The sequence below is a fragment of the Delphinapterus leucas genome, chromosome 5 (genome assembly GCF_059928025.1).
Source record: "Delphinapterus leucas isolate spDelLeu-1000000601 "Yukka" chromosome 5, BTC_Dleu_Yukka2, whole genome shotgun sequence".
NCBI lineage: Eukaryota > Metazoa > Chordata > Mammalia > Artiodactyla > Monodontidae > Delphinapterus > Delphinapterus leucas.
The window spans coordinates 114746083-114771431 of record NC_143133.1 but is presented as its reverse complement, the minus strand read 5'-3'; the positions used below and the strand labels follow the sequence as shown (position 1 = coordinate 114771431).

The 25349-nt window shown below is 37.5% G+C and overlaps 1 protein-coding gene across 8 annotated transcripts in view; it reads right to left on the bottom strand.

Moving 5' to 3' along the window:
• INPP4B (inositol polyphosphate-4-phosphatase type II B) overlaps positions 1–25349 on the bottom strand; it is a 701292-nt gene that overhangs the window by 56300 nt on the left and 619643 nt on the right. For all 8 annotated transcript variants that reach the window (XM_089911312.1, XM_089911308.1, XM_089911305.1 and 5 more), the window contains 2 exons: positions 24493–24633; positions 19789–19886 (listed from right to left, as the gene is read on the bottom strand). In XM_089911312.1, the coding sequence (XP_089767438.1) occupies positions 19789–19886; positions 24493–24633 (239 nt within the window). The remainder of the gene's footprint in view (positions 1–19788; positions 19887–24492; positions 24634–25349) is intronic.

The following is a 25349-nucleotide window of genomic DNA, read 5'->3' as shown; positions in this document are numbered from 1 at the left end:
AATAACCTAAATGAGAAAAGAATTTGAAAAAGAATAGATACATGTATATGTATAGCTGAATCACTCTGCCGTACATTAACACAATTTTGTTAATCAACTATGCTCCAATACAAAATAAAAATTAAAAAAAGAATGAGATCTTTAATGCTTCATACTATATAGAATAAAATAAATAACTCCTGAGGTATTTAAAAAGTTATAAATGAGGTAAAATAGAGGAAGATGATTATGGAACTAAAGCTGCTTTAGAAGACTCCAAAATGAAGAGAAAAGGGGTATTAAGATTATATGGCCTACCTTTTTCTCCATTCATATAGCTCCTTTTATTGGCTTTAAGTGACCTCCAGTTTGATCATCTAGGATTCTCAGACATTTATAATTTGTTGATAGCAACAAAATGTATTAATCTATGTGTGTTGCCATATTTCCCTTTTCTGATGTGTCTGATAAAGATAATTTTATCTTTGAGTCTTCAATTTTTCCCCCTTACCTGACTTCAGAGAAGAGTTGTGCTTTATCTGGAGTTTTGTTCTGCAGAAGTGGAAGCATGAAGAAAGAAAGGTGGACGGGGAGGTGGACTGGAATGAAACAGAAGGCCTTGCACTCATGGTTTTGGGAAAGGTGGAATGGTAAGTAAATAGTGACTTTCTGGGAGAGTGATGTGCTCAATCGATGAGTGACTTAAACATTTGGAAAAAAGGATTTAAAAAGTAAAATAATGAGTTGTCAGTTGTCTCCTCTTTGATGTTTAATTGAAAGTTGGAACTAATTTTTAGTTATTTTTAATTGTTGGGCTGTTTACTGGATACGGTACTATGCTGAAATTGAATTCATAGGAGACTGGTATTAATTCAGGTCAAATTTAGATATTTATTTCCAAAAGGGAAGATGAGTCCTAAGATTTCTAATATCCACCTCATTCCTCACTGTGCGGCCAGTTCCAAAGAGTGATGACTTTGTTAGGCAGGAGGTAGATGGGCTCCAGGCTGGGAATTTACAACTAGCTTCCTGTTTACACTTCCTGAGGAAGGAAGCAGGTGGGCTCTAGGCTAGATATTTACAACCTGCCTCCTGCTTGCACTTTGAGATAGAAATTACAACAGGAACAGCATAAATAGCTGGACTTTGTTTCCTGTGTACACTTTAAGATAACAGTTATGGCAGGGACAGACAGGGGCTAAACCCTGTTTGAGTAAAAGATGAAGAGGTCACGTGTTTCCCATCCTTGGGGCAAAGGGAGACACTGCACCTTGGAGGCTTCTTGGTGGTCAGAAAGGAGGGGGAACCACCCCAAAATAGGTGATGCCAAGGCCCCCCACAGGCCTGTGGGCTGGAATCCATCTGTGAAAAAAGTTGTGCACACGTGTTGGGGAGGTCCTAGGGCAGGTCAGGTGTGGAAAAAGAAAACAGATAATTGGCCAAAGGTGAACAAAGACCCAGTAGAGCTGCCCTATAGAAATGATTTAATCACCTCTTTACTGCATTCCTCCTCATTAGGGGGGATGCCCACAGCTTTTCTCTCCTGGTGTGTATCTCTGCCTCGCTTCTGTCTTAACAAACTTTCTCTGTGTGCTCTCCCATTTGTTGTGCCATATCTCTAATAATAAACTTTCTACCTGTTTCTACAGTTTTTGCTTCCTTGAGAAATGCATTTCTCAATGGGGGTAAGAACCAGGGGAACCTTGTTCCTAGCCTCTAGCCCCTGGTGGACTAGTGGCTAGGATTGCTGGTTTCCATCCAGGTTACCCAGGTCCAGTTCCTGGGCAGGGAACTAAGATCTCGCTTCACGCCACTGCTGTCTGCTGCCTATCCAATTTCAATTTCGGGAGCTCATCTCTATGTGGGTGTTCCAAAAAGAAAAATGTGCTTTTTTTGGAAAGATTATCAGAGAAGCAGTGACTATGTTAAAAAAATCATTAAGATTAATATAGGTAGGTATTTGAAGGGTTACAGACAAGACTGAGAAGGAAAGAGGCTGTTGAATGGAGAAGAGAGGCAGGTTAGTTCAAACTACAGGAAGAGCTTTATAGGACTTCCCTGGTGGTCCAGTGGTTAAGACTTCACTTTCCAGTGCAGGGGGTGCAGGTTTGATCCCTGGTTGGGGAGCTAAGATCCCACATGCCTCGCGGGTAAAAAAAACAAAACATAAAGCAGTAGCAATATTGCAACAAATTCAATAAAGACTTAAAAAAATAAAAGAAAGAGTTTTACAATCAAATTTAACTGGATCAATGTGTGTATAGAGGAGAAGCAGAACTCTCTTGAGAGGCTCAAAGCACATACAACCATTATCTTATCCATCTCACTAATGTTCCAAGTGTGGTGTGACAACTTATCAGGAAACTGACACTGGAAATATTAACTTCCTTTCTCTAGTGAGATAATGGTAGATGAAGTACAGGTACATATGTATTAATTATTCTCATTTAGCTGATAATGACATGGAGGCACTCAGAGCATCAAATGATTCACCTAAGTGAACTTTCAATTGAATTCATATCTTTTGTTTTCATGCTATTCTGTGCATACTAACTAGACGGGTTTATCGCAAGTCCGGCCAATCTTCAGTGAGTGATGAAGTCTAAAGAAAGGAGAGCCCCAGTGAGAAGGAAAGAACATAGAAAAATGGAAGGATGACTAAAAGGCTGGAAATCTGAGTTTTTACCCACATAAACTTGTGAATAGGGTTGATACATCTAATTTGTGAGGGCAATGAAGTAACACAGAAGATGCAGAGATAAAAGCTGAGTTGAACAGGGAGGTGGCCATTTGTATGTGTGTATGAGAGTATATGTGTCTACCTTTGTTACTTGTAGTGCTGTTTGTATTTGTTGCTGTGATTCAGAGTACAAGTTAATGGACACTAAAAGTCTATGTCTGTGGTTTAACGTGCACATAGAAAATTAAAATTCAGTATTGTTCAGTATCACTTTTCTTTTCAAAAAGACACAGGAGTGCTTCAAAAGACATATCAAATTAAAAAATTATCTTAATCTTCATCAACATTAAAAATTTCAACAGGTAAGTACATCGGAGTTTCTCTGCAATGAGTTGAAAATAAATTTTAAATTTAGAAGATCAGAGTCCTTAGACAGCAATGGAAGAGTTGCGGCATAAAAGTGAAAAGAACACTTAACTGGGAGTCAGAAAATATAGAATATATCCCTGTTCTCCCACTAGCTGCATGTGTGAATTTAACAAAATCTATCCTGGATCCCAAACCCCTCATAACAAATTATAGGGTTAAACCAGATCAGTGTTTCTTAAACTGTGACCTGAGGAACGCTTATTTAACAAGATGCTAACGAATATTTTATGGGGTTTTTTTGGTGGTCCTATAATGTAATAAAAATGCTATTTTAAACAAAATTAAAGTATAGGCAGTGTAGATTAGGGTTGGGAAACTATGGCTTGCAAACTAAACCCAGTCAATTCTGTTTTTATAAATACAGTTTCATTGGAATTCAGCCAAGTTCATTAATTTACATATTGTTAATGGCTTATTTTGCACTTCAGTAGCAGAGTCCAGAAGTTGTGACAGATCACATGGCCTGCAAAATCTGAATTATTTACTTTCTGATCCTTTACATAAAACGATTGCTGGCTATGCTATAGATCTTCTCAAAACTTTCAGTGTGATAACGTGAATTCCAAAATCATTTGACTATAGAATTCTTTCACTGCCCAACAATTATTAGCAGAAAGAGTGTTCTTTGGAATACTTTAGATTAGATTATTTCCAAGATCCAATTGTTCTCTGATTCTTCAAAACATCCAACTAAACAAATGACCCAATCTATCCCATTCATTCAACAAATATTTACGGAGTATAAGCTATGTGCCAGACAATGCTTTCGTTTATTGGTAAATAAAGTCAACAAATAGACAGGAGACTTGTCCTCATGAAGCTTACGTTCTGATCAGGAGTTATAACCAAGCAAGGTGCGTGATAGATGTTGTGGAGAAAAATAAAGCGAGAAGGGGACCAGGGCACCGGAGATTGCAATTTTAAAGAGGGTGGTCAAGAAAGGCCTTACTGAGAAAGTGACATTTGGAGAAAGACTTAAAGGAGGTAAGTGATCCTTATGGGGGGAAGCATTTAAGGCAGAGGAAACAGCCAATGGAAAAGTCCTAAGAAACAGCAAGAGGTCATTGTGGGACAGAGTGAAGCAAGGGAGGAAGGGAGGGACAAGGAGAGGGAGAGACACACAGAGAGAGAGAGAAGAGAGTGGAGTCAAAATATCTAATTTTTTTTGCCAGATTATGGGGACGCTTAGAAGCCATTGTAACAATTTAGATGATTATTCTGCAATAAAAAACAGGGGGTTATTGGAAGATTTTGAAGAGTGACATGATTCGATTTTCATTTTTAAAGGTCACTTTGGCTGTTGTGATCAAAAAAGACTACTGAATGAGGTTGAGAGAGGAAACAAAGAGACATGGAGGTTTTGTCATAAACTGGAAGAATAACAAGGATTTGCACAGAGTGGTAGCAATACAGGTGGACAGAGCTGATCATACATTTCGAAAATACAGCCAATGAAATCTTCTGATGGGGTGTGAAAAAAAGAGAAGAGTCAAGGGTGACTCCCATTTTTTTCTGAAACAACAAAAAGTTAGAAATGATAAAAGCTGAAATGGGGAAGATAGTGGGAAGAATAAATTTTTAGGGGCATATCAGGAAGAGAGTTGGAGGTGTTGAGCAGGATATATAAATTTAGGGAAGAGAGATGGGCTGGTGATGCAGGTACGGAGGTGGATAATTAAAGGATGGTATTTAAAGCAATGAGGCCGTTCATCAAGGGAGTGGAGTAGACATCCATGAACTAAATCCTGGTACCCTCAGCATTTAGAGGTCAGAAAGATAATGTGGAATCAGTAATGGAGGTTGAAACGCAGCAGCCAGGGGGGCAGGAGTAATCACAGAAGAGTAGGGTGATGGCCTGGAAGACCAGTGATGAAAGAGGGAAAAAATAACCATCTCAAACCTATTACTAGATCAAGTAGGATGAGGACAGAGAACTGAGCGTTGGCTTTGACAGGTAGAAAACCTGACAAAACCAGTTTCAGTGAAGTTATGTGGACCAAAGGCTGACTAGAGCAGCTGACTAGAAAAATGGGGGGAGAAAAATTGAAGACAGTAACCTTCAAATTCCACTTTTGTCTGCTTTTTGGGGAACATTTCCAACTTTCAGGAAGTCCTGCATGATAACATATTTTTCCTGTGTACTGACAATCCCCTTTACTCATCTTTTTATATGTCTATGCAAAGCCAAACATATGGGTAACATGTGAAAAATTCCTCAGCCATCTGAATGTTTCCAAATACACATAGTTTGAAACAAACTAAGCAAAATATTTGGATGATTAACAGGATTTTTCATTTGTCTATCTGGATGTCTACATAGTATCAAAGTTGAGATGTCCGTAAAACAGAAATTATTACTAAATAAATTATGTCATAGTAATTTATAGTTCTATTGGAAGGATTGGCATGTGTTAAGAAAATTTTTATATCTTCTGTCATTTTATATCCTTAAGATTGTTAAAAATACCAAAATAATCTATAGTATTCAGATTATTCTTTGTGCTTAGGAAACTTAGACACATGGATTTAGCTTGACATAATAAATCAAGGTAATCTCACATTGAACAGAATCATGATTACAGCTAGTTGCTTTATATACACATTTCGCTCAGGTCAATAAATGTTTGTTAAACAACAAATAAATAAAAGATAGTACAGTTTTACTATTCTGAAAAATTTTCGCTTCCTTTTACATTCATGTCTAGAGTACTAATGAAATGCAAAACACAGATTTACAATTTGATAGCTAAATCTACACCGTACAAATCTAAGCTAGTGGTTCTCAAATCTTATCGTGCAGCGAACTCCCTGGGAAGGGGCTTGTCAAAACACAGACTGCTGACCCCACAGCCAGATACGGATTTCTCTGAAATGACTCGTATGGATAAAAAATGAGGAGAGGTGCTGAGTGGCAAAGGTGTGAATTGTGCTGGTCAACGCTGATTTGCTCTCATATCTACCTGAACCCTTCCCCATTCTGCTCTTGATCGCAGGTAGCCTCATTTCCCAGGCTACTTGCTGCCCTCTGATTTACAATTAAGTTTGGGCAATGAGGATTAAGAGGGAGATTAAATGCAAGGAAGAAGCCAGAAACTAGTATATTTCTCTCTCAATCTCTCTGTTTCTTCCGCTCTCTCTGGAATTGATTGTAGGGCAACTTCTCTGTCCATGGTCCCAGCTTCTGCTGGACAGTCCCCACCAAGAACCTAGATGGGGGTGGGGGAAGGACAGCTTTTGTGCTCTGGTGCCACTACATCCAACTCAGGTCTCTTCCGAACCTGGGTTAGCTACTGCTAGTTTCATGCTATTTATTGCTAAGCGCTGGGTGGCTACATCGCCCTGGTTAATTTCTCCCAAATTTCTTCACGTTTATCGCCAATACTCTGCAGGAAATTCCTAGAATGCTCATTTGCATGACTGGGTTCTGACTACTATGGCTGCTAAGAATTTGGCATTATTTTTCAATTTACCACAGGACAGTCTAGGCTAGCATATCCTTTCTAATTCAGACACCCTGTCTTTACCCGATCCTATTGCAGGTTAATCATAGCCTGACCTCACCCCCAAAGTTTATAGACAGTAGAAAGGCAGCAGAGATAAAAGAGATATCGGGAAAAGGGAGACAAGTGATGGGGGAAGGGTCTAACAGTGCCTTTTGTCCCCCACAGCTGAACCTCAGTTGACAGAATAAAACCGTAGCCTCTGATGTCACTGCTCTGTGAATGTTGAGAGGCTGGCCTCATGTTAAGAAAGGGTCTCTCTATATGAATGTGAACCTTTCAGAGGAAATCTAGTATTATCACGTGTGGGTAGAAAGGTAATAATTTAGAAATTTACTTTGAAACCTGGGAAACAGTTAACCTGTATCAGAAAGTCCCTATGCTAATCAGAAACACTCAGATCGTCGACTTTTAGTAAGTTGTGCCTGTGCGCGTGTGTGTCTGTTTGTGTGTGTGTGTGTGTGCAATCATATGTCTGCGCATGTGTTTATGTCTTTTGAGATATTTGCCTGGCCTCATTTCCTTACTTTATAAACTCAAGTCATTTCCAGAGCCTACTAAGGACTGGGGAGCCAGGCTCAGTTTAGGCGGTAGTGTAAGGACAGAGGGCTCTGAAAAGCAGGGACAAGAAACACCCACCGTAGCTTATTCTATGAAGTGAAAGCAACATGTTCAAACTCATGATGGCAGCGAGCCATGCTGTGAGTGTCAACACACGTGGGCTCCAACTGTAGGTAAATAAGCAGTAAGTGATTGAATGTTCAGAGGCAGTGTTCATCGTTTACGGAGCATTGCCCATCTATGCGGCACATGGAGCCGATGCTGTCAGTGTTGGTTTCATCACACACTTTCTGGTCTGCAACAGAGCTCATAAAATAACCACTAACTGAAGAGAATATCCATTTAAGTAGTCTTAATTTTCATTGATAAACAGAGCAAATGTGGTGCAATTCTTTTCTCTGATATATGCTCAATATTCCAAGAACTGCTTTACATGCTGCTCCCCGGTGATTTTATCCATTTGTAACACAAGATACCTGTTAGCATGTGACAATGACTGCACTCCCACATTCCCTGGCATCGAACAGTGTGGAAAGTCCAACAGTGTGATAGGTTAAAGACGTTTGCCAAGACCTAGGGCTGATTTCTTCCAGAGCACAATATGTGTTATAAACGTTGTAACTAGTTCTTTCTCAGCAATAGTCTGATGTGTATCCATTTGTCAATTCATTTCACATGAAGTACAATTATGAATGATACCTTGGTAGTTCCAGTCTTTTCATTCCTTCTAGAAACAAAATCCAATTAACTTCATTCAGGGAAGTATTACCACATACTTGTTCTAGAAAAATTATCTTGATTTACTAGAGAGCTGTCTTAAGTTTGAAAAACTGGTTAAATTTTCAACGGCAATATTTTAAAAAGACAAAGTATTACATATAAGGAATGAGTTGATCCATTCTTTGATCTAACAAAAGCCCGTTTTAGATATTCAACATTGTATTCATAGTCAAGCTTTTCTTTATCATCTATTTCTGGGAAATCCTCTCATTTGAAGGTTTTCCTTGTCCCAGTGGAGTCCTGTTAACTTTTTTTATATTTCACATTATTTTGAGTTTTAATATTTAATTTTCTTTCTAATTTTATCTTTAACTGCACCAGCTTTGCTCCTTTGGTCTGTTTTTAAATGAGAGATCAGATAAATCAAAATACTAAAAATAAAAAATGTTAACTGAAAATATAAATTCAAAGGGCACAAAAATAAATTGCACCCTGTTAGCTAAATCTTAGCTCAGCAAAAGTGTGCATCAGAGTGTATGGCATGCATGCAAAGCTTATATGAATTATAGTTAAATAATTACATTAAAAGAATTTGATAAGATATCAAGGAAAACCATGATTGATCTGATTTTGAAAGTTAGTACGGTGGATGTGAACAAAATCTTTCTTCAAGGCTTTTTCCTCTGAAGCCATCAAAGGACCACGGGAGACCTGACGACATTGGTGGACCAGAAGGGGTATGAAGACCAAGCCAGAACTACTCTTTGGACTCTTTTCAAACTTTTTATGCTCAGAACATCAATCTTAAAGAATTAACTGTGACCTTTGGTTGGAATTCTTCAGGTGTTAAAGGGCTTCAGCCAGGCAGGGCAGATTTCTTTTTCTAAAAGCCAGAATACTACCCTTTCCCTTTCAGCTAAGGTTCTGGCTCTGCATCATATGGGAGGCCTGTCCTCTGCTCTCTCTTGGGGCCTCTCACAGGCTTTCTGGCTAGTTCCAGGGGCCTCATCATTGTACTCCTCTCCAGAACCTCTTGGCAGGGTCAAGCGTACGTGCTTAGCCCCTAGCCACCATCTGGTAATTTCAATCTGTCTTTATAATTTCGCTCTCTCTTTGGAAACTAAACTAAAGAAAAACGAAGGGGAAAAACCTTCGTACATGATACTTGCTTTTAGCCTACGTTTTCACTTCTCTGTTTGTATTCACTTTAACTTTCTTAAGGGGTGGCTTTCACTCTGTTTCTCTACTTGTACAACATGAGTTCTCTCCTTGAATGCCTTTGATGTGGTTTCATCCCATGCTTTTATTAAAACTACTCCATCGAATGTCATCAAATACTCTTAAACACCGAATCTAACAGCTTCTCTTTAATTCTCATGCTTCTTTCTTCATCAACACATTTGTTATTCTTGGTCACCTTCTCGTGGTTGATATTCTTCTCATTTAGCTATAGTGGTGTTCGATGACCCTCAACCTCTAATCATTTCTCCATTTTTTTGCGGGTTCCTTAGTCCTCCTTTCCCTATACTTATGGATAATCTCCCCCTATGATGTATTTTTTCTCATTTCCTATGTGGAATACATGGAAAATGATTTCAACAAGTCCTCTAAAATTAATTATCCATAAAATATTAGCTTCTTATCCTATTCTCTTATTTCTAAGAATGGAAAGAATACATAGAAACTTTTCTTTTTCCCAGTGCAGAAGTGAAATCTGTGGCAATGCATCACCACACGATGAATGTCAAAAATGATCAAGGAGAAACTAACACTTTTTGAACAACAAAAGCAACAGAAACAAAACCAAATTATTCACAGAAAGGATCAATACTATGGAATAGCAACTAGTATTCCGGAAAGAGATTTAGAGTTAAGGTAGATTATTCCTTGATCACACTGAGTCATTAAAGTGTAAGCTATTAGAAGCAGAGACTGTATCTTATTCATCTTTCATCATCCATAGTGATGGGCACAAAGTTTTACACATAGTACGATCTCTACCAATGTCTGCTAAATTGAATGGGAGACTTCCAGCAACAATGGCCAAAAAAAAAAAAAAATGCAGGATGAAATATGACAACAACATTTTACTTACCCTCATCACAAGCCTAAGATTTTTTCTAAAAAATATTTTGTGTGAGATTGTTATGCTACAGTTGATGAGATATTATATGTAAGAGAGGGATATCAAATATTGTGGAGATAGTTGATAACAGCTCACAAAAGGCTGCCTGATTTTCCTTCCTAGCTCACATGCTAGACAGCCCACCCTTATGGTACTCACATAGGAGCCAATAAACGGTAGCATTCCAATAGAACCGTATGAAAATATCCTTCTCCTTTGTTTTGGAGAAAGGACAAGAGAAGGGCATTATTATCACAAAGAGAAATGAGAGATTGGAGATTATAAATTGACACTTGGTCAGTTAAAGGGGAAAGAAAGAAGCATTTCATCCACCAAAGTCAGGAGCCCCGAATTATGTATGAGATGTGATGCTGACTCTAAACTGTAGAGCAGTTTGCACTAGTGATTTACAGCAGTACTTTGTTTGATTTTATTTTGCTAACCCAACATTGAAGTGTCTTAATGCTTTAGGTGGGTACAAAGGGGCCTTGAAAGGTTTCTGAGATCATCAAACCCATCTGGAAGATCAGAGCCAGAAGAGAGAGAAACACTCACACCTGCCCCACGGGAGTTTTGCTGGTTGATCAAAGGGGCCAGTGAATATCACTGGCAGGGCCTGAGGGGAAGTAGCTCCTGATGATTTACTGTGCCTTACAGTCAGGGCAGCGAGAACTACTGTCTGAAAGCTGCACCACTAAGCCAAGAAGATGTGAAGGGAGAAATCCACAACACACAGTACTCAGACAGGCAAACAGACCTCCCAGTCATCAATAGCTCTGTTTGATACCAACTTCAGACATTATATATTTCTTGCTTCAGAAGAAGTTTCAGCAAAGGTTTACAGGAAAGGGATCACCCATTCTTGGGTTCCTCCTCTGTAACAGGTACTTCTCAGCTCTAGATCCCATGAATCCTCCAAGAAAGGGAGAGAGGGAGAGAGAGAGAGAGAGGCCATCCCAACCTACCAAGCCTTCCACTAATGACCTTTCTGCAGATACAAGGAAAATGGGGTTGGAGGATAGTAATACTTGAATTTGACTGAATATTTCTTCCAAATGAACTTGAGATTTTCAAATACTTTAGTCTACAAATCACCAGACTATGTTGAACACACTGAAAGGAAATGAGGTACTGTTGTTTAGCAACTTTTAAGTTTATTGCCCTCCCCATTACTAACTCCTAAGGGGTGAGTGCCCAGTAAAGCTGACAGAGGTATTAGATAAAAGGAGTCCATGTGTGTAGACTGCTGAATTGAGACTATCAATTGAATCTACTACATATTTAACAGAATTAGAGAATATTTGGGGAAGAATAAATGTTTTAGACCATAAAAGCTATGTATAAGAAGAATAAACAGAAAGATGATAACTATTTGATTGGGAGTGAATATATAGGCTAAAATGATTTATTCATTATATCCTGGTATTGTAAAAGTAGGGAACATCCCTAAGTTTAAAAAAAATTTGGGGGGAAGAACGGAAAATTTTTTATTTAAAACATGTAGAATTTGATTAGATCATAAATCATAAAATAAAAACAGGGTGAGTAAATTAATGGACAGGACATCCAAAATGGATGAATAAGTGAAAGTAATATATTTAGAGGGTTAGCTTAGCCTTTTAACATTGCTACAAATTATCCCTTGATTTCACTGTGAAAGAAAAATAGTAGATTATATGGATTATAAGTATGATCCCACATAGTAGTTTTTCCCTCCTTAACAAATAGCCTAACCCTTATTCCTACTCTTAATAAAGCTTTTAGGTACCTCCTTGAATGGAGTGCAACCCAGTGATGCTTTAGGTTACAATATTTCTGCATGAGGAAAAACCCTACATATGTTGGTATAATTTCATAGATACGGTTTGGACTTTTGTTATGGAAAATAACCACAGTCACATCATACCTCCATTCTGTGCCAAATCTATGATAGTGTTGTCTCAAAAATATGTTGACATAACAGGAAACAAAGTATCAGGAAGAATTCAGTCTGTTAAGACAGCTCATTTCAACTAACGAAATAAAATTGGTTTGATGCAAAAGTACATCCTGTTTTCAAGCATGAGATATATTTATATATTTCTAAAACAGCTATATTTAATTAGCAATAATTTATATGAGGTCTCATGTTCTTCCAATTTTTAAAACTTACATTCCCATGAAGAGTTTCAATGACTTGAATGTAGGGATTACTTTGTATTTCATATATCAGAAATACTTCAACAATTACTTATACATATTTCTTTTTAGGTGTATAATTGTTTATGTGTACTATTGAAATCTTTCATAGACTTTGCCAACAAACCACTTTTTAATATCATGTATGTTTTGAGTAAGGATGACACAGCATTGGTTCTCAAACATTAGTATGGATCAGAAATGACTCGGAAGGCTTACTAAAACAGATTACAGGGCAAGTTCAACAGACCTGCGGAGGGCCCTGAGAATGTGCATTACTAACAGATTTCCAGGTGACACGGATGCTGCTGGTCCAGGGACCTCACTTTGAAAGGACCCATATAAAGAGAAATCAAGTTGTTTATAAAAATTATGGGAATTACTTCCAAATTACAAGTAACTGTAAGAAAATTATCCACCAACAAGTCACTGGGAGAGCCTTTCCCAGAAGCATGGAGTGACACTTTGTCTTCAGGAACAGGTGTTATTTTATTTTATTTTTTCTTGCCATGGCTTGGGGGATCATAGTTCCCTGACCGGGGATCAAAGCTGTGCCCTTGGTAGTGAAAGCTCAGAGTCCTAACCACTGGACCACCAGGGAATTCCCAGGAAAAGAAGGATGGTGGGAAGCCTGGGTGAAGAAAAGAAGATGAACACAAGAACCAGATTCAAATTACCTGTACTCTTTGAACCCTATTAGGTGAAGCCAGAGTGAGGCCTTCACATAATGACATTGAATTGCTTGTTTTCTAAAAGGAAGACCAATAGAAAGATTAAAGAAAAAATTCCTGTTTTCTACAGGTTCTTGGTGCTCTGGCCGGCTGTAAGGCCTGTGCCTCTGAGGTGGGAGAGCCGAGTTCAGGACATTGGTCCACCAGAGACCTTCTGACTCCATGTAATATAAAACAGCGAAAGCTCTCCCAGAGATCTCCATCTCAACACTAAGACGCAGCTCCACTCAACGACCAGCAAGCTACAGTGCTGGACATCCTATACCAACAACTAGCAAGACAGGAACACAACCACATCCATTAGCAGAGAGGCTGCCTAAAATCATAATAAGGTCACAGACACCCCAAAACACACCACCAGATGTGGTCCTGCCCACCAGAAAGAAAAGAATCAGGCTCATCCACCAGAATACAAGCAATAATACCCTCCACCAGGAAGCCTACACAACACACTGAACCAACCTTAGCCACTGGGGGCAGACACCAAAAGCAACTATAACTACGAACCTGCAGCCTGTGAAAAGGAGACCCCAAACACAGAAAGTTAAGCAAAATGAGAAGACAGAGAAACACAGCAGATGTAGGAGCAAAGTAAAAACCCACCAGACCAAACAAATGAAGAGGAAATAGGCAGTCTACCTGAAAAAGAATTCAGAATAATGTTAGTAAAGATGATCCAAAATCTTCGAAACAGAATGGAGAAAATGCAGGAATCGTTTGACAAGGACCTAGAAGAACTGAGCAACAAACAAACAATGATGAACAACAAAATAAATGAAATTAAAAATTCTCTAGAAGGAATCAATAGCAGAATAACTGAGGCAGAAGAACAGATAAGTGACCTGGAAGATAAAATAGTGGAAATAACTACCACAGAGCAGAATAAAGAAAAAACAATGAAAAGAATTGAGGACAGCCTCAGAGCCCTCTGGGACAACATTAAATGCACCAACATTCGAATAATACGGGTCCCAGAAGAAAAAGAGAAAAAGAAAGGGACTGAGAAAATATTTGCAGAGATTATAGTAGAAAAATTCCTTAATGTGGGAAAGGAAATAAGTCCAGGAAGTGCAGGGAGTCCCATACAGGATAAATCCAAGGAGAAACATGCCAAGACACATATTAATCAAACAATCAAAAAATAAATACAAAGAAAAAATATTCAAAGCAGCAAGGGAAAAACAACAAGTAACATACAAGGGAATCCCCATAAGGTTAACAGCTGATCTTTCAGCAGAAACTCTGCAAGCCAGAAGGGAGTGGCAGGACATATTTAAAGTGATGAAAGGGAAAACTCTACAACCAAGATTATTCTGCCCAGCAAAGATCTCATTCAGATTCAACGGAGAAATTAAAATCTTTACAGACAAGCAAAAGTTAAGAGAATTCAGCACCACGAAACCAGCTTTACAACAAATGCTAAAGAAACTTCTCTAGGCAGGAAACACAAGAGAAGGAAAAGACCTACAATAACAATCCCAAAACAATTAAGAAAATGGTAATAGGAACATACATATCGATAATTACCCTAAATGTAAATGGATTAAATGCTACAACCAAAAGACAGAGACTGGCTGAATGGATACAAAAAAGACATAGACTGGCTGAAGGGATACAAAAATAAAACCCGTATATATACTGTCAACTAGAGACCCACTTCAGACCTAGGGACACATACAGACTGAAAGTGATGGGATGGAAAAAGATATTCCATACATATGGAAATCAAAAGAAAGCTGGAGTAGCAATTCTCATATCAGACAAAATCGACCTAAAAATAAAGACTATTACAAGAAACAAAGAAGGACACTACATAATGATCAAGTGATCAAACCACGAAGAAGATATAACAATTGTAAATATTTATGCACCCAACATAGGAGTACCTCAATACATAAGGCAAATGCTAACAGCAATAAAAGGGGAAATTGACAGTAACACAATCATAGTAGGGGACTTTAACACCCCACTTTCACCAATGGACAGATAATCCAAAATGAAAATAAAAAAGGAAACACAAGCTTTAAATGACACATTAAACAAGATGGACTTAATTGATATTCATAGGACATTCCATCCAAAAACAACAGAATACACTTTCTTCTCAAGTGCTCATAGAACATTCTCCAGGATAGATCATATCTTGGGTCACAAATCAAGCCTTGGTAAATTTAAGAAAATTGAAATCATATCAAGTATCTTTTCCAACCACAACGCTATGAGACTAGATATCAATTACAGGAAAATACATGGAGGCTAAACAATACACTACTTAATTACCAAGAGATCACTGAAGAAGTCAAAGAGGAAATAAAAAAATAACTAGAAACAAATGACAATGAAAACACGATGGCCCAAAACCAATGGGATGCAGCAAAAGCAGTTCTAAGAGGGAAGTTTAGAGCAATACAATCCTACCTCAAGAAACAAGAAACATCTCAAATAAACAACCTAAACTTACACCTAAAGCAATTACAGAAAGAGGGACAAAAAAACCCCAAAGTTGAGCTGAAGGAAAGAAATCATAAAGATCAGATCAGGAATAAATGAAAAAGAAATGAAGGAAACAATAGCAAAGATCAATAAATTAAAAGCTGGTTCTTTGAGAAGATAAGCAAAATAGATAAACCATTAGCTAGACTCATCAAGAAAGAAAGGGAGAAGACTCAAATCAGTAGAATTAGAAATGAAACAGGGGAAGTAACAACTGACACTGAAGAAATACAAAAGATCATGAGAGACTACTACAAGCAGCTATATGCCAATGAAATGGACAACCTGGAAGAAATGGACACATTCTTAGGAAAACACAACTTTCCGAGACTGAACCAGGAAGAAATAGAAAATATGAACAGACCAATCACAAGCACTCAAATTGAGACTGTGATTTAAAATCTTCCAACAAACAAAAGCCCAGGACCAGATGGCTTCACAGGCAAATTCTATCAAACATACAGAGAAGAGCTAACACCTATCCTTCTCAAACTCTTCCAAAAAATAGCAGGGTGAGGAACACTCCCAAACTCATTCTACGAGGCCACCATCACCCTGATACCAAAACCAGACAAAGGTGTCCCAAAAACGAAACCTACAGGCTAATATCACTGATGAACATAGATGCAAAAATCCTCAACAAAATACTAGCAATCCAACAGCACATTAAAAGGATCATACACCATGATCAAGTGGGGTTTATCCCAGGAATGCAAGGATTCTTCAACAAACACAAATCAATCAATGTGATACACCATATTAACAAACTGAAGGAGAAAAACCATATGGTCATCTCAATAGATGCAGAGAAAGCTTTCGACAAAATTCAACACCCATTTATGATAAAAGCTCTTCAGAAGGTAGGCATAGAGGGAACTTACCTCAACATAATAAAGGCCATATATAACAAACCCACAGCCAACATCGTTCTCAATGGTGAAAAACTGAAAGCATTTCCACTAAGATCAGGAACAAGACAAGGTTGCCCACTCTCACCACTATTATTCAACATAGTTTTGGAAGTTTGAGCCACAGCAATCAAAGAAGAAAAAGAAATAAAAGGAATCCAAATCAGAAAAGAAGAAGTAAAACTGTCACTGTCTGCAGATGGCATGATACTATACATAGAGAATCCTAAAGATGCTACCAGAAAACTACTAGAACTAATCAATGAATTTGCTAAAATAGTAGGACATAAAATTATTGCACAGAAATCTCTTTCATTTCTATACACTAATGATGAAAAATCTGAAAGAGAAATTAAGGAAACACTCCCATTTACCATTGCAACAAAAAGAATAAAATACCTAGGAATAAACCTACCTAAGGAGACAAAAGACCCGTATGCAGAAAACTATAAGACACTGATGACAGAAATCAAAAATGATACAAAAAGATGGAGAGATATACCATGTTCTTGGGTTGGAAGAATCAACATTGCAAAAATGACTCTACTACCCAAAGCAATCTACAGATTCAGTGCAATCCCTATCAAACTACCAATGGCATTTTTCACAGAACTAGAACAAAAAATTTCACAATTTGTATGGAAACAGAAAAGACCCAGAATAGCCAAAGCAATCTTGAGAAAGAAAAAAGGAGCTGGAGGAATCAGGCTCCCTGACTTCAGACTATACAACAAAGGTACAGTAATCCAGACAGTATGGTATGGGTACAAGAACAGAAATACAGATTAATGGAACAGGATAGAAAGCTCAGAGATAAACCCATGCACACATGGTCACCTTATTTTTGATAAAGGAGCCAAGAATATACAATGGAAAAAGACAGCCACTTCAATAAGTGGTCCTGGGAAAACTGGACAGCTACATGTAAAAGAATGAAATAAGAACACTCCCTAACACGATCCCCAAAAATAAACTCAAAATGGATTAAAGACATAAATGTAAGGCCAGATACTATCAAACTCTTAGAGGAAAACATAGGCAGAACACTCTATGACATAAATCAAACCAAGATCCTCTTCGACCCACCTCCTACAGAAATGGAAATAAAAACAAAAATAAACAAATGGGACCTAATGAAAATTAAAACCCTTTGCACAGTAAAGGAAACCATAAACAAGACAAAAAGATGACCCTCAGAATGGAAGAAAATATTTGCAAATGAAGCAACTGACAAAGGATTAATCTCCAAAATTTACAAACAGCTCATGCAGCTCAATATCAAAAAAACAAACAACCCAATCCAAAAATGGGCAGAAGACCTAAAAAGACACTTCTCCAAAGAAGATATACACATTACCAACAAACACATGAAAGGATGCTCAACATCACCAATCATTAGAGAAATGCAAATCAAAATTACAATGAGGTATCACCTCACAACCAGTCAGAATGGCCATCATTAAATATCTACAAACAATAAATATTGGTGAGGGTGTGGAGAAAAGGGAACCCTCTTGCACTGTTGGTGGGTATGTAAATTCATACAGCCACTATGGAGAACAGTATGGAGGTTCCTTAAAAAAACAAAAATAGAACTACCATATGACCCAGCATTCCCACTACTGGGCATATACACTTAGAGAACCATATTTCAAAAAGAGTCATGTACCCCAATGTTCATTGCAGCTCTACTTACAATAGCCAGGACATGAAAGCAACCTAAGTGTCCATCCACAGATGAATGCATAAAGAAGATATGGCACATATACACAATGGAATATTACTCAGCCATATAAAGAAATGAAATTGAGTTATTTGCAGTGAGGTGGATGGACCTAGAATCTGTTATACAGAGTGAAGTAAGTCAGAAAGAGAAAAACAAATACCGTATGCTAACACATATATATGGAATCTAAAAAAAAGAAACAAAACCTGGTCATGAAGAACCTAGGGGAAGGACAGGAATAAAGATACAGACATAGAGAATGGACTTGAGGACACAGGGAGGGGGAAGGGTAAGCTGGGACGATGTGAGAGAGTGGCATGGACATATATACACTGCTAAATGTAAAGTAGATAGCTAGTGGGAAGCAGCCACAAAGCACAGGGAGATCAGCTCCACGTTTTGTGACCACCTAGAGGGGTGGGATAGTGATGGTGGGAGGGAGATGCAAGAGGGAGGAGATATGGGGATATATGTATATGTATAGCTGATTCACTTTGTTATAAAGCAGAAACTAACACACCATTGTAAAGCAACTGTACTCCAATAAAGATGTTTTAAAATATAATGAAAAAAAATGATCCACCAACGTCCATGTTATAATGAACTTTCCCCATAATTAATAATGCAAAGTAGTTTTGTTTATATTATTAACCTTCTGAGTAATTAACAAACTGAAAATTCATAAGTATGCTGGCTACCAAAGAATCTCTCTGTACTTAATTTCATTTTGGCTTTAAAAGTATTTTATTTGAAATAAAATATAAAAGCAGCAGTAAAATTTTCTAACTATAAAATCACACGGACGTGTGCTTATGCCACTGTAATATTTTGAAGCAAGATAACTGTGTAATAAAAAGACCTAAGTACTTTGCTACCTAAGATATTTCAAACTAAGTATCAGAATACAGTTCAGTGAACAAATTGCTAGTGAATAGATGACAGGTAGAGTTTTATTACAGCTTTTGGTAACAAATATTAAGATATTTCCTGCTTTATTAAAACCTAGTTTCTTATTGTGAATATCTAAGTATCTCAACTTATTTCTTTATAGTACTTATGGATGAGCTCCAAATACATTCTTTATTCTCTAATTTTGCACTGCTCAAATATGTGCTTAATTTTGTGGGAAAAAAGACGGCAGAACTGAACAATGGCACAAAACAAAACAAAACAAAAAACAAAATGTAAAACACAGTTCTATAGACTTATGCCCCAACATTTTCACATAAATATTGCAATAACTATATTCAGTAATTTGCTCCTTAATTTATATCACTTTTTATTACCTGTAAAATTTACTATCAGACATATATATATATGCATAAATATAAAATATATAAATATATACACACACACATATATATGTGAGAGATGTATCTGATGTAGCTTATAAATCAGAAAACTAAATCTTTATTAAAGTCTTTTACATGGTTAAGAATTCTACAAAATTTCTGTTGGACTCAATTGAGATTTCTAATTATAAGTTCCTTATTTTTGACTTTTGGTATTTTCTAGTGGCACTGAAATTAATGTCCTAGCATGAGCAGCAGGACACACTTGAGTGCAATCAGGGCAGCGAGGCAGGTGTCGGCCAGGCCACCTTGGCAATCAGTTTTCTTGGCGCAGACAATCTCAAAATCACTCTCACATTCCCACACTGTGCTTTATTCTTCCATTGACCTCTATGTCTGACCTCTCCCGAAGAATTATAATCAAGAAATTATTATTGTTGCTTTTCTTTGTAACTTGCATACTTACAATCAGGAGGCATCTTTTCCATAAATACCGTGTAATATTCTTTTAGAAGTTCAAAATTTTCCTGATTAATACTTTCTTGCAAAGAGACATCTCCAAACCTAAACATAGAAAAAAGAGAATAGTTATGGGTTATAAAATAGCACCGGAAAGTTACTTTTTTTAATCTTTCTTTTTTAAATAGGTGGCAATAGTTTTGTAAGGAAGGAGTCTCTGTTTTCTAAGCAACATTGTGCAAAGGTGATTTCAACTATATTCCAGCCTCCACTGGCCCTGACTCCACCAATCCCTATTGACACACCAAAATATTCTCACAGTCATCAAATGTGAACCTAAATGAAATATGAAATCTAAAACACCAACCCCGTGCCTCTGCATAATTGATACTCAGTTAATGTTAGTCTCCCTACCTCTGCGGGGCTATATCTCTAAAGACCTAAAAACTCTTCCTTCTCTCTTTTTATCCCTCCTATATTCCTCTTCACCAATGACAGCTTGTGGAGAGGTCCAGAGGACCAGGACTGAACACTGGGCTGCATACAGTCTTAAACACACTGTCAACTGCTGTAGGCACATGTAGAGTACTCCAGTCTCCCAGGGACTGGTTCACTTCTGTGGCCCTTTCTTTCTGCCTACACCATGAAGGATGCCAGCCTCTGTACTGGTGCTCTCCTGCCACCTTCTTCAGGCAAAACTTTCTACCTGTATATCACTGACCTTGTGTTTTCTTTAAGCCCCTCTCAGGTTTAAACTTAAAATCCTCTTGTCTCTCTATAAAAGGATGCCATGCAAATGGCTTCCAATATGTATCCTCATCCAAATATCTCCATTCAAATCTGTATTTCTAGATGTCAACTTAAAATTTCAAAGTGAATTAACCCACATCACTTCAAATGCAACCTAACCAAAAACTGAAACCACCTCCTCCTTTTGTTTAGAAATAGGCGTGTTTCTAATATTCTGACATTAATTCAGGTTCAAAATCTAGGCACCCTTTTGGATTTCCTCGGTTTTCCACACTCCATCCACTATTCACTGATATATTCACATCTCTGGTATCCTTTCCTTCTTTTTCTTTACCACTGCCATTTTAGGTATTTAGTAATATTCAGTCTCGACTGGATATAAAGCCTCCCAAATATGAGAAGTGCTATGCCTCCAGGCTCCTTCCCTTCCAATCTATCCCTTACATCATGGTCAGATCATTCATTCATTCAACAAATATTTATTTAACATCAGCCATGTGCCAGATGCTGCATGGGCAATGAATGAAATGTTGGAGAAGTTAGTCTACCACCCGTTTCATCATATCCGCTCACTAAACTTCACTGCATCTCCTCTCTGTGTAAGAACAAAGTCCAGTCTCTTTAGTTTAGCATCTAATGTCTCCACAAAGGCCTCCGAAACCCTTTGTTTGTGGGAATGGAATTGCACCCTTCTACTTTACCAGCAGGATTTTGATGCCTTTGGGACTTTTAACATGCTATTCTCCTCTGACTAGGAAGCCTTACCTTCCTTATCAGCTTGATTAATTCTGATTTGTCCTTCAAAGCCCTGTGGAAGGTGCATGAATACTATGAAACCTTCCTGACAAAATGTTCTCCCATCTGTGAATCACTTTGTTTCCTCCATGAATCCTGTCCCTTCTACATCTTTGCTTATTGTATGAATCAAACTGTAGTGTATCATTTGTTGAACCGTCTTCCTTACTGGATGGTAGGTCCTTTCAGGATGCAGATCATGTCAGTTCTTGTTACACTGCCTGTTCCCTGTGTCCCACAGCTTGGCAGAGTAATGCCTGGTGCAGACTCAATGTTCAATAACTTTACTGAGCTAAACTTGGAGGACAGGAATATGAACCCAGGAAAATCTACAGGAGAGTTAGCTTGAACTCTGAAATACACTCTCCTACCTTTTCAGACATTATAAACACCTGGTATTTAAAAAATGTTATCCTTGCTGGAGTAATACTAGTGTTACAGACTAAATGTTTGTGTCCCCCCAAAGATCATATGTTGAAGCCCTAACCCCCAGTGTGCTTGTGTTTGAAGATGGAACCTCTGAAGAAGTCATTAAGATTATGAGGGTGGGGCCCTGAACCAGTAGGATTAGTGTCCTTGTGAAAAGAGTCATCAAAGAGCTGGTTCTCTCTCTCTACACACACAAAGAAGAGGTCATGTGAGCACACAGCAAGAAAGCTGAAGACAATTCTCACCAGAAACCAAATTGGCCAGAACCTGGGACTTCTCAACCTCTAAAACTGTGAGAAATAAATTTCTGTTGTTTAAGCCACACAACCTGTGGTAGTTTGTTATGGTAGCCCAAGCAGATTAATTAGTACTTACTTATTTACAAATGGATATACATTACATAAGTTTTGGCTATGAATACATATATAGTAACATATTATACCTGGATTACATAGCATACCTAACATGTGAATGTTGATGGAAAAAGCTCAAAATTCAGAATCAGAAAAATAAAGCTCAGAGAACAAAGTGATTTGCTCAAAGTAGTAGTTGGTTGATATCCGAGGGCCAGCCTTCCTGCTTCCCTTTGCGTTTCTCTCTATTTTGCAGTTTTGTGTCTCCTTTTCAAATCCTATGTATCTTAAACAGCATCCAGGTATGAAAAAATACTTTTTTTTTTTTTTTTTTTTTGCGGTATGTGGGCCTCTCACTGTTGTGGTCTCTCCCGTTGCAGAGCACAGGCGGCTCAGCGGCCATGGCTCATGGGCCCAGCCGCTCCGCGGCATGTAGGATCTTCCCGGACCAGGGCATGAACCCGTGTCCCCTGCATTGGCAGGCAGACTCTCAACCACTGCGACACCAGGGAAGCCCCAAAAAATATATTTTTATAGGCGAGACAGATGAGAGAGAAGGAGAGGGGCATTTAAAAAAAAATAAAGTGACTAACATCTAAAATAGTAACAATGACATGTAAATTAACCTAATCTAGAAGGCTTGAAAATACAATGCTAACTATTCCTTGAAAAGTCTGTAAATGGAGAGTCTCACATCTCTCTCAAGACTGCACTCACAGGCCTTAACTTAGTAATTTAAACTCCACTCTGTACTCTAGTGTACCAAAGAAGAGACAATTAATTTAGAGTGCTGTTTTTCCCCCCAATTGTTCATTAATATCATTTACCTCCCAAATTTTATAATTTATGTTCATAAATATCATTCTCCTCAACCTGTGAACTTGCTGTGAGACAACATATAAAGATGACTGGAATATAATCTGATCTTACATAATTATTTGCAAAAGTGCTTAATTATTGAAGAATCAACTTTTTGTACAATACAGTGAAAAAAATTATATTCTGATTTAAGCATACTATAAGACAAGAGACTAATAGCTTCCACACAGTTTGAGATTAAACATGCAATACAAAACTGGCGTGGAATTTTGTAACTGGCAAGTGAGAATTATGAAAATCTATGTTGTCCAGAAAATCTTCTGGATGAAAGGGAGAGACGGAGAAATCGTTGAAAATAGTAGCTAAAAACAGGCACCTTCACCATCATTGAAATTGAAGACAGCTATAAATGTAGTGGTAGGTTTAGTTTAGTAAAAAACATTAATAAAGGATTAAAACATACATAACAAGTCATGGCAAAGAATATGCCAGCTACCTATGGGGGAAGGAAACACTTAGGGAGTGAATTATTGACAAGGAAGCATTTTAAAATACTCTTCAAAAGTTTTGTTTTGGGGGAAATTTTCCAGCAAGGCTTTACAGCAAGACACTAACTTCTGGGCTTCCCTGGTGGCGCAGTGGTTGAGAGTCCACCTGCCGATGCAGGGGACACGGGTTCGTGCCCTGGTCTGGGAAGATCCCACATGCCGCGGAGTGGCTGGGCCCATGAGCCATGGCCACTGAGCCTGCGCGTCCGGAGCCTGTGTTCCGCAATGGGAGAGGCCACAGCGGTGAGAGGCCCGCGTACCACAAAAAAAAAAAAAAAAAAAAGCCACTAACTTCTTTCTCTGAGAAGTTTTAGAGAATCTTTTAAAAGTGTGTTCTGTGAATCTTAACTCTTATCCACGTTTTCGATAATCTCTACATGGGAATCATGTAAGATGCAAAAGTAATTCCTTTGTCTGCCCAAAGCGTTTTTGACAGTTGCTTATGCGATCACATACAATCATCTGTCATTTAACTGAGAAAATTATTATGAAAAGATGTGTTGTCATCCTCCAATAACAATTATTTTAGTAAATAGATTTTTTAAATTATTTAAATAAATAAATTTTAAAAATTAAAAAAAGTTTTTTGAATAAATTAAAAAAATTATTTTAGTAAATAAAACAAAAGGAAAAAATAGCGTGTTTTATTAGGTCCAGAAAATCTGGACACAATTAGCAGAGTTTACAATGTTGAAATATATGTAAGCACAAAAAAATCCTAAAATTTGATACACACATGTAGGTATTTGGAAACATGAAGAAAGTTAATCCATGTGAATATTTTGGTATTGACGCCAATATTTTCCTTGTTATTTTGCCATATTTAAATTTGATGTGGGCCAGGAATCCTTAAATATGAATAATTCTGCTTGCCATATCAAATAACTTTGTACTGATGAAAAGGAAAATGTTACCCATGAATCTAATTTCTATGTACAGGAACACGTGGAATTATTTAGCATATCCATAACAATTATATAAAAAAAATCAAGTACCGACCTTATATCTGAAGCTTACCTCTCAGCAAGAGTTTGCTGTTCATTGATTCCAACATTAAAAAGTACTGGATACACATGAAGCAATTGTCCTTCTTTAATCTGTAGAGGCAAGGACTCAAACATTCTGCCTGGGAGCTTCACCTCCACCACATAATGTTCACTGGAGAAAGAGGAGGGCAAAGAGAAGCAGCCTTGCTTTATTTCATTCAATTTTATGTTACTTTAGATTCATAGGAAACAAACAATAAAACAGTTGGAATATAGCAGTGATTTAGGTTTTTGGCTTCTATCTGCTTATTTTCTTTTATTAATTCATTTGATAATAATTTCATTCACTTCACTATTAAATTACTTGGCATAAAGAGTCATTTACACTTATCTTCATTACTCTGAGGTTTTATAGGAAAGGAAGAATATTTAGTGCATCTTTGTATAAAAGGGCCATGTGCATAAGAGCTTCAATTTTTGTTTCTTGATTTAATTATTTAAAAACACAGTCTCAAGAATAAGAAAAGCAATTTAATGATGGATTTTTTAATATAGTGAAACTAATGAACCAAATCATTTATACATTTTTTAGCATGGCCTAATTGTTATTATAGATAAACCTCCGTTTGTGATGACCTGATGGAAATGTAATGATTTCATTATTTAAGATGTAACCTTTCGGCTTTCCTGATCATTTTGCAACATTAACATATCACCAGAGCATTTTTTCTTTGGAAATTTCCATTAAAAATTACCCCTAATGTTTAGTGTTGAAAATTCAAATTAGGATTCACAGAATAGGGTCAATAAGAATAGTTGCTTGTAGATTCTGAAACTTGATATCTTCTGATCCAGTGTGAATTGATTAAAGAAATGTCAAGTTTCACC